This window comes from Rhinatrema bivittatum, chromosome 2, assembly GCF_901001135.1.
Source record: "Rhinatrema bivittatum chromosome 2, aRhiBiv1.1, whole genome shotgun sequence".
Taxonomy (NCBI): Eukaryota; Metazoa; Chordata; class Amphibia; order Gymnophiona; family Rhinatrematidae; genus Rhinatrema; species Rhinatrema bivittatum.
This window is the reverse complement of record NC_042616.1, coordinates 205,324,618-205,335,485: the sequence shown is the minus strand read 5'-3', so window position 1 is coordinate 205,335,485 and position 10,868 is coordinate 205,324,618. Positions and strand designations below refer to the sequence as shown.

The following is a 10,868-nucleotide window of genomic DNA, read 5'->3' as shown; positions in this document are numbered from 1 at the left end:
GCGGGGGTCCGGAAGGACCTCCTGCCGTCCAATCTTTTCGTCTATGGCCGCCGCCATTTTTCGGCGCCATTTTGGAAAATGGCGCCGGCTGAAGACGACAAGATTCAGAGCAGGAGCCCGTTCCGGACCGCTGCCGTTCCGGACCGCCGCTGGACCCGCAGGTTATTTAAGTTATTTGGGGGGGGGTTCGGGAGGGTGGGGGATTTAATTTAAAGGGTCGGGGGTGGGTTTTAGGGGGTTTTAGTGTGCCGGCTCACGATTCTAACGATTTATAACGATAAATCGTTAGAATCTGTATTGTATTGTGTTCCATAACGGTTTAAGACGATATTAAAATTATCGGACGATAATTTTAATCGTCCTAAAACGATTCACATCCCTACAAAGAACTGCCCTTCTGCACCCCTTCCAGACCTGCAAGCTACACCAAGGGACTGAAATTTTCCCTCTTGCTGTTTGATGAGCTCAGCGCTGTGCTTCATAGTCTTTTCACTCATTTCTAACACTGGTGGGAGGCTGTGGAACTCCATTTCCTACCTTCAGCCCCTCAGACCTTGCTAGGAAGGAGAATATACATATAAAAAAAGCTTAAGGGACAAAATCCTGGGGGAGAAGGCACTGGAACATAAACTTAGGATAAAACAGAGAAAGAGAATAAATACAGAAAAATGTGCCCACCTTTCCTGGACAATACTAGTATTTACAATAGAAAGAGGAAAACAGGCAAATGCATTTTAGATACCTCTGATGGTGAAACAGTTATTGAGACCCACTTAGTCTGAGCCCTAACCACAGGAGTAACAAGAGAAACACCTGAAAAAATGAATTAATTATTGGGCATGCAGCAGCCTTTTCTCTCAATGTGGTGGAAGTGATTATGATGGGTTCTTCAGCACCCTGGACTTTTCCATTATGAGGAGAATTTTAAAACTGCCTGGGTCCATGGAAAGTCTACAGGTTTTTTGGTTTGTTTTTTTTTAACACATGTAAGGCAGACTGGCAGTGTGCTATTTCTCCTTCAGAGGACTCAATGCAGAGGAATTTAAACTTTAAATTAACTGGATTTTTGGAATCTTTCCTTTGGAGGCAAGGAAGTTTTATTCCACCCTTCCTGTCTCTTGCTTGATTTTTCTCCTTTTTGGGTTCAGAGGCTATTTTTGTTCCTCTGGGAGTTGATGGCCCTTGGTGCCCAGGACTCTGTAACCAAACCATTGGGAGAGTGGTGTTTTCTTCCTGAAAGACCCTGGAGGTGTGGAGGAGCTCATCTAGAAGAGATGATCCCAGCCAATGGAACAAAGGGAAGGAGACTGAAGGTAACAAGAACTTTGCTGCTGCTAACTCAGCTAGAATACACATGAGAGCGAAGTGCCTAAGGAGTCAAAGGATTTCAGAAGAGTTAGGAAATGTATTTAAGCTGGAATTAAGTTCTGATAATAAATTCTTGCCACCTACAGTGGGAAGAGCTGGGATATAAATTGGGAATCCAAAAGAAGATTACTTCAATCTAAGTAACTGGAGTAACTGGGAAAAGAAGGAATTGAAGTGTGTGAGAGAGAAAGAGAGAGAGAGAGAGAGAGAGAGAGAAAGAGAGAGAGAGAGAGAGAGCTTCCAAGCGAGAGAAGCTTTGCTAAAGTAGTGAGGTCACAAGTTTATTATCCTTCTTGCTGTCTTATTATTGACTATGACTGGAATCCAAATTGAAGCTGTAAATACTATTCAGTCATCTAATCCACTATCAATAAAAGAAGTTGGAAACCACCCTGATTCTCAGTGTGTTTTTTAGATGAAAGACTGTGATAATTATCAGTGCGGTGGAAAGAGGAGGTATAGAGAGGACAGAGGAAGGTTTGTATTGCAAGACATGGGTATAAGAACTATTGTTTGTTCCCCACATAGAAACCTGGAACTCAGCGTGTTAATGCTATCCCAGAAGATTCAGAGAGAGAAAAGAGGAGCTATGTGCAGAGAGGGTCCATCTTTTCCATTCTTTCTGTGTGCCTCTGGGTGCCAGCAACAGGATCCGTCCCACCCAGGAAGATGCTGTCAGTCACAGCTCTCCCCATGTTATAATGCACTATAGCAGTTCAATTCTGCCCACATTAATATATCTTCAATTCTATGAACATCGTTTCCTTAAAGTAAAAAATAAAGGGAGTACACAATCTATCTAAAAGCCAACATAATGGCTAATGAGAAACTTGAGTATTTACAAGAGCATAATATGCTCCTTGCTTAGCAAGAAGTTGGCTATGAGTCCCTTGTTCCACCACTTTTCCATTCTGAATCACTGCTATGATGTCAGCATTCTGTACTGTTGACAAGCGATGTGCAATAACAATGCAGGTTCGACCTTTTCTGGCATTATCCAAAGCTTGCTGGACTATCTGCAATGGGAAAAAATAAGAGAACAAGGTTATTCCTCTAAAATTATTTTGACATAGTAAGTATCAAAGTCACAATCCTTCCACAGTATTTTTGCACCTTCCTGCCATTCAGGGAGATGCATCCAGCTGCAGTAGGACTCTAACGCACATTATATCACATATGTCACGTAATATTGCCACGATAGATCACTATTGCGGTGATATTTCATGATTTACATGATATTTTGCATCTCCCCGCCCATGTTCCCTCCACTATTACAATGACCTTCTTTACATGTGATTTGCATGCATGAATAATTCAAATGCATGCAAAGATGGTCATGCATATGCAATCCTATGCAACTATTTTATCGTGGACAGCTGTGATAAAATACCTACACGTTTATAAAAACAGTAAACGTGAGCCAGGCCTCCTGCCTCACATTTAAAGAGCCAGCTAAAAATTTTTTTAAAGTTGCATGATCAAACTGGGACTAGACTCAACCCAGGGCCACCAGTTGATGTAACCCAAACACCCCCAAACTGTAAAAACAAAACAAAACCAAAAAACCCAAACAAACATGTAAGAGTGCAGCACACCCAATCCCCTCCCCCTCAGACCAAAATGGCAATGGCCCCTCACCCTATCCCGAAGCTTATAACATCAAAATAGGGTCTCAATCCCTTCCAATCCCCATTCCCACCCTCAAGTCAAATATAGTGTCCTAGCCCCACCTACCTATTTCCCCTGGAAACCAGAAAATAAAAACGTTAGGTGCAGGCCCCACCCAACCCCCCATCCCCCCTCCCACACTCTCCCAAATGGATCCTGCATCAGGGCCGGGTGCAAAATGGCAGAGGCTTGACCTTTTCACAGTCATGTGACTGGGCTAAAGTCCTGGGACTGGGGAGCTGGTGTGTGTGGGGGGTCCTGCCTAATCTTTATTTTCTGGCTTCTGGGGAAGAGATGGGGTGGATATAGAAAGGTGGGACCGGAACCTTATTGTTCACTTGGGGGGTGGTATCAGAAGGGGAAGAGACCCTATTTTTCATTTTAAGCTTTGGGGGTAAGGGGATCATGGACATGATAGGCCTTTAAAACCCGCTCCTGCTCACGCCAAGCCTATTTTGCATAGGCCCGGCGACGTGCACAAGCTCCGAGATGCGCGCATGTCCCAGGTCTTGAAAAAAGGGGCGGGGAGTGGGTGGGGCGGACTGGGGGCAGGACCGGGGCCTCTGGCACAGCGACCATCCCAGGGGATCGCGCGCTAGCACTCGGCCGGCATAGGCAGGCGTAAATAAAAAAATAAAGGTGGGGGAGGGATTTAGGTAGGGCTGGGGGGCGGAAGGAAAGTTCCTTCCGAGGCCGCTCTGATTTCGGAGCAGCCTCGGAGGGAACGGGGAAAGCCATCGGGGCTCCCCTAGGACTCGGCCCGCGCAAGGTGCACAAGTTTGCATCCCCTTGAACGTGCCGACCCCAGATTTTATAAGATGCGTGCGGCTGCGCACGCATCTTATAAAATCGGGTATACATTTGTGCACGGACCGAGTAGCTGCACAAATGTACCCCGCGCACGAAGATTTAAAAATCCGGCCCGATGTTTTTTTTTTGGGGGGAGGGTAAGGGAAGCTGTCACCTTGTACCTACATGTTTTACATTTTGGGAGTGTCACGGCAGCCCCAGGTTGAGAGAGGGGTCAACAATGATCCCTACTCTACCTCCTCATTTGCCATGACATTTTGGGGGGTCAGAGACCCTTTAAGGCAACAGCGGTCCCATGAGGTTAGGGACGCCATCACGTTAAAGGGCTATGCGCTGCATTCTTTAGTCCCACAGTGTTTAACAAGGAGACAAAAAAGTGTGCCATGCAGCTGCAATAATTTTTAGGGGGGGAAGTGCCCCACTATTGTGGTAACCCCCCCCCCCCCCCCCCCCCGCGATAGTAGGACTCCTCCTGCAATAAAACATCGATGCTTAGTGAATCTAGGCCATTCTTTGTTATGTAAACATTTTTATCTTGTCAATTTATTTCTTGCTAAACCACAGCAAGAAAAGCACATTGTAAGCTTAAAAAAAAAATAGTATTCTTATTGCTACTGAGCAGTAAGTTCAGTGCAGTTACAATAGTGAGGCCAGTTTTCAAAGAACTTTGCACGTTAGGCCAAATTAGGAGCCTTTCTGAAGAGTAGTTAGGAATTTATTTTAGCTGAAAATTCACATAAATTTAGGGACCTAACATTTAGGAATGCTATATATTTTACTAGATTTAGGGTCCTAAATTAGGAGCTTAGTTTTTAAAATCAATGCTAAGCCCCTAACTTTGGCTCCCTGCCCTGTAGCCACCCATTATTTAAGGCCCTAAATTTTGGAGCCTAATGAAACCATGAGGCTGAATTTAGGCACTTAGGCCTAGTAAATGTTTAAAAGGGCCAATTTAGAAGCCTAACTCCAAAAGTTAGGATCCTAAATCCTTTGAAAATTAGCCCCCTTGTGTCACTAGGACCCTAATTTTAGGGTCCTAAAAAGTGGGCATCTATAGGAGTACATTTCAGGCTGGGAAAAAGTAAAAAAAAAAAAAAAAAGGCACTTTGCACTCAGTGCTGGGCTCATCAGAAGATATGAAATACCATGCTGGGTCAGAGCAAGATCCATCGAATCCAGCATTCTGTCTCCAACAATGACCGGTCTAACAAGACCCTTCTGCAATTCCTCAAAATCCACTGCTGTGTTAACAAGGTTGAATAATTTTGTGACATCTGCAAATCTGATTAATTCACTCATTATCTTTTCCTGATAACTTATGAATATGTTTTAAAGCATAGGTCCCAATTCCGATCCCTGTAGTTCTCCATTTGGGAAAGTGACCATTTATTCCTGTCCTGTCTTTCCTATGTTTTTACCAGTTACCAGACCACAATAGGACATTGCCTCCTCTCCCACGACTTTTTAATTTCTTGAGGAGTCTTTCATGAGGGACTTCATCAATTGCTTTCTGAAAATCTAAAAATATATAGGGACCTTCATTTTCAATTTTCATTTTATTTTTCCAGGGAATTTTAATGTTATAAAATAATCTGTGAAAAAAATGACTTTTCTACTGATATTTTTTGTTATAACAGAAGGCATGATGTGCAGGAGCGGGGGTGAACTGCACGGAGCAACAGTTGTTACCCTTAACTGAAGGCATGAGAGGTAATCTGCATGGAGTTGCAGTTACTACTCTGAAAGAAAAAAAATCTTGCTGGGCAGACTGGATGGACCACTTGGGTCTTTTTCTGCTGTAATTTACTATGAAAAGAAAGGTCTTGTAAATACCCTGTATCAACCAATTCACCTTTATCTACATGTTTATTTACACTATAAAAATGTAATGTTTTAGCAAAAGGAAGTCTTGCCTTTACAAATCTATTTTGACTTTTCCCCATTAAGCCATGTCTATTCATATGACCAATAATTTTGTTTTTACAGATAGTGCTTTTACTATTTTGCATGGCACCGATGTTAGCCTCACTGATCTATAGTTTCTCAGATCACTCTGGAGCTCTGTTTAAAAATTGTCATTCTATTGGCTGACTTGGATGTAGTGGCTGTCATGAACACAGTGTGCAGAAAAATATGGCTGGGATATATTTATACCAGGTTACAATCTATTCAGGAAGAACTGTATAAGAAGAAAGGAACGAGTGGCAATATGTATAAAATATAATACTAAAGGAAAATAATTGTTACGAGGTAAGAAAGTGGCACTTTGGATTAAAATGGAAAGAGGGAAAGGAAGATCTATTTATATTGGTGGAATATGCAGACCTCCATCGCAAACAGAAGAAATGCATAGAGATTTAATGGAGGATATTCACAAAGGGGCAGATTTTTAATGTTACATGCGCGGGGTACATTTGTGTGCACTACCCGGCATGCACAAATGTACACCCGATTTTATAACATGTGCGCGCTGCGTGCGCCGCCGAGCCTATGCAAAATAGACTCGGCACGCGCAGGGATAGGTTTTAAAGAATTACGCACGTAATCCTTTGAAAATCTACTCCAAAATTTCTATGAGAGAGGAGATTCTATTGAGAGCCAATTTCAATCTGCCAGATCTTGATAGGGACATCCAAGCTACAGTGTCTTCTAGAAGCAGAGAGATGCTAGATTCTCTGCAGGGAGACCTGTAGCATCAACTGCTAATGGAACCCACACAGGAAGGGAAAATACTAGACTTACTTGGTCAAAATTCAATGTGTAACATCAGCAATAACAGTGACCCAGATTGTTTATTAATTTCATCCCAGGAGGGTTTTTTTTGTCAATTCTATTAGTTGAGCAAGCAAACAGTCATTCATCAAATTGCATATTACATTATCATCATAACGGATGTGATAAACACATCGTGAGATATGTGTGCAAATTTTAAAAATGTAGTCAAAAGGGAGGAGTTTATGAAAATGAGGTATGCTTAACTGTGGAAATAACTACACTTTTTTCCTGGTGTTATGCTGTGCATTATTTCAGAATTGGGATTTGCAATAAATATAGCAGCTAGGTAGAGAGTGCATCAAGCTAGGTCGAGAGTACATTGTACAAATCTCATCTTTGTGTACCTTTCATCCCTCCAAATCACATCAAATCTTCACTCATGTTTACTGTGCTGTTCATACTTCTGACTATGCATGTAAAACTGCCCCCACCAAAACTTCACCTTGAGTTACTAGTTACCCCTCTTACAGTGGTATAAATAGGTTACTTATATGAAAGCCTTATAAAGAATGTTTCTCACTCTCTCTCTCACTCTCTAGCCAGCAGCAGCCCAAAAGCAATAAAAGCCAGCCTAGGCACTTCTCAGCTCACAATATGAAAATATCACACGTGCAATAAATTTAACACACATTACAGTATCTGGAAAATTACTCTAAAGCACCCCCCCACACCCTTTTTTTTTTTTTTTTTTAAATCACGGGTGCTATTCTCGCGAAGTTTATAGCAAAATGATGAATCTAGGTCTAAGTTTGGGTGTAACCAGAATCAGAATGTCTTGGTAGGGGTTCTATGCCTTTGGAATTCCCCAACAAAAGAACTCAGACTACAGGCTAATCCATCATTCTGCTGTGCTTTAAAAACATGGCTATTTCACCAAGCCTTCAATGTTATATTACTTATGCTGGAACTATGTAACATTTATTATTTAGATGTGTTTGTTAGATATCATATATTAGCATATACATATCGGGGTTGGTTTTCAAAGGGTTACGCGCGTAACCCTAGAAAACCTACCGCAAACCTCCCCTGCGCGCGCTGAGCCTATTTTGCATAGGCTCGGCGGTGCACACAAGCCCCGGGATGCGCGTAAGTCCCGGGGCTTTCCTGGGGTGCATGTCGGGGGCGTGTCACGGTGGTGCGTCATCTGGGGGCGTTCCGGCGGCATGGCCGTGGGCGTGGGTCCAGCCCGGGGGTGTTCCGGGGGCGTGGCCACAGCCTCTGGACCAGGCCCCAGACCGGAACCTGGTGCGCAAGCAGCCGGCCTGCGCATGCAAGTTACGCCTGCCTCGAGCCCGAGTGCAGGAGATCGCTCCTGGACCCCCGCTGGACTACCAGGGACTTTTGGCAAGTCTTGGGGGACCCTCCTGACCCCCACAAGACTTGCCAAAAATTCAGCGGGGGTCCAGGAGAGACCTCCTGCACTCGGGCCGTCTGTTGCCAGTATTCAAAATGGCACCAATAACCTTTGCCCTTCCTATGTCACAGGGGCTACCGGTGCCATTGGTCAGCCCCTGTCATGGTAGGAGCACAGGATGGCGCCGATGCCCATGTGACAGGGGCTGACCAATGGCACCGGTAGCCCCTGTGACATATGAGGTCAAAGGCTATTGGCGCCATTTTGAAACCGGCAGCCGAGGGTTTGAGTGCAGGGGATGGCTCCCGGACCCCCCGCTGGACCACCAGGGAGTTTTGGTAAGTCTTGGGGGGGGGGATCAGGAGGGTGGGGGGGTTGTTTAAATTGTCTCCTTTAGGCAGCCGAATAAGTCGGCGAAGATTTGTTGTATTCGTGGGGAATCGCGATACGTTTTGCTTCCCCACGAATACAACGAATATGGCCCTATACGTTGCGGATTCCCAATTTGTAGGGAATGAATGCACATCCCTATTATTATATCACTTTTTGTTTACATTTGCTACCAGGCACTGGCCATCACCCCACAAATACCACCTTGCAACCTTGGCAACACAAACAAATAACTAAGGAGAGAGACAATGGGAATGCAGATCCATACCTCTAGTTAAAAAGTGTCAATTGGGGAACAGTTTAACTTAATCGGTAACATTTTCAGTTAATGCACACTAACATCCAGTTAGCGCACACTAAGTCACGTTAGTGAGCACTAGCACAAAATACAAATTTTTATGAAATTTTATCATTTTTTCTTTCATTTCGTGGCATTCCTGAAATAAGATGAAATAGACAATTTAGTTGCTATTGTCTATTTTGTTTAAAATGAATGTATATCTAATATTTAATAAAATGAAATGAAAAGTAGAATTAGTGTAACTGTCTTTTTCCTTATGTTGTGGCTAAAAATGCTTAAGTGTTGTGTGAAAAATCATGTTAAAGCAAATTAACATCCTTTAGAAAATCCATCTTTTTTGAATACACTACATAGCTCAGTAGGCTAGGCATAGTATACTATTTTCAGGGCTTGTTTCAATAGAAAATGAAAGATTACTAACCTTTTCACTTTCTGTGTCAAGAGCTGATGTGGCTTCATCCAGAAGTAGGACTTTTGGTTTTCGAACCAGAGCTCGTGCAATTGCAATTCTTTGTTTCTGACCTCCTGAGAGTTGTGCTCCTTTGTCACCCACTCGTGTATTGTATGTCTACAATACGAAAAAATTCAGGGTGAAGTGAAATATAAAGAGCCAAACTAAACATTGCATATTGTTTCAATAGGGCACCTACAGTAACTGCAAAGTTATGCGTCCAGTTTTAAAGCCGCCCTCAACAAACCAGATTTCAAACACAATGTATCTTATTAAAGTGAACTTGAAAACCAGGTTGTCATGTGACAAATGTGTGGGCACATGCAAAATGGGAGTGCAAAGATAGGTATGTTAGTGATAATGCCATTTATACTCCTTAAAGATGACCAAGTCTTTGAAATATTATCGCTAGTTACATCTTAAATTGATCTTTCTTCAAATATTAAATCATTCCATAAAACATAAATCCAATGAACAGTGACAAAGACATGGCATATCTGATCCTCACTGCACTCATGTCTCTCCTCTTAGCTTTTCTTCATTGCCTTCCAACTAAGCAGTGCATCTTTTGGAAATTCTGCACCATGAAGTATAAGGCAAGAATTGACTTGACTCTGAATTACCTATCCTCTCTAATATCTGTTTATTCTCCTGTTGTCTGTCCCAAATCCAAAAATGTTCCCATTTTTGTTTTTTATTTCCAGTGTTCTCTCTCTCTCTCTTGGCCCTTTCCATGTGACCAAACTACAATCAGATATTCAAAATGTCCCTTTTTCTCTATGGTTGAAGACTCACCTCTACAATGTTTTTACAAATTACTGATCTGTTGCTCAATATTTTATTTTTCCTATCATTTACACTAGTTTGTGTATCACTGGAATAACTTTGTAATTGTATTTATTGTAAGGAATACTGGCAAAGGGTGCCATAGAAATACAAAGCAATACTTCACAATCCACTTGTTTGAGTTAGTTGATGACCTAATTGACCTAAATTGCAGCAAGAACTAAGGAGTGAAACTATATTATATGGGTTGTCAACTCATGCCATATTCAGATTATGTGATAGTATTTTATATTGTTTAATTTATGCTACATTGAATATCTGATGTTTTTAGGGGGTTATTGTCAGTAGCCTGTGTTGCTGATAAGTATATAGGTTAGGGATGTGCAGACCAAAAGTTTAAGTTCATAAGTCCATAAGTCGAAAGGGGGGGGTCAATTTCGGTCAATATGGACATATGTACAATTCCATAAGTTGAGTCTATGTCCATACGTGCACCGATTCCCTAAATAAAAATTTAAACCCCTCACCCTCCTTAATCCCCCCCCCCCCAAGACTTACCTAAACTCCCCAAGCTGGCCAAAAGTTCCGTGCGGGTCCGGGAGCGGACGCGCGGGGAATCACGTGATGTCGCGTCACTCCGACGTGACGCCGACGTCACGTGGTCCACCGCGGTTCCGCTTCCGGACCCCTCGTTGGACCCAAACGGCACTTTTGGGCAGCTTGGGGGGGCCTCCTGACCCCCCCAAGCTGCCCAAAAGTGCCGTTTGGGTCCAACGAGGGGTCCGGGAGCGGACGCGCGGGGAATCACGTGACGTCGCGTCACTCCGACGTGACGCCGAAGTCACATGGTCCACTGCGCGTCCGCTCCCGGACCCAAACGGCACTTTTGGGCAGCTTGGGGGGGGGGTCAGGAGGCCCCCCCAAGCTGCCCAAAAGTGCCGTTTGGGTCCAACGAGGGGTCCGGG

At 43.4% G+C, this 10,868-nt stretch overlaps 1 protein-coding gene across 1 annotated transcript in view; it reads right to left on the bottom strand.

Annotated features, from left to right (window-relative positions):
* Nucleotides 1-942: 942 nt before the first annotated feature.
* LOC115084330 (multidrug resistance protein 1A-like) overlaps nt 943-10,868 on the bottom strand; it is a 176,033-nt gene continuing 166,107 nt past the window's right edge. Inside the window, exons 28-29 of the mRNA XM_029589047.1 lie at nt 9,088-9,234; nt 943-2,384 (exon numbers count right to left, since the gene is read on the bottom strand). Coding sequence (XP_029444907.1) covers nt 2,187-2,384; nt 9,088-9,234 — 345 coding nt within the window. The 3' untranslated portion in view covers nt 943-2,186. The remainder of the gene's footprint in view (nt 2,385-9,087; nt 9,235-10,868) is intronic.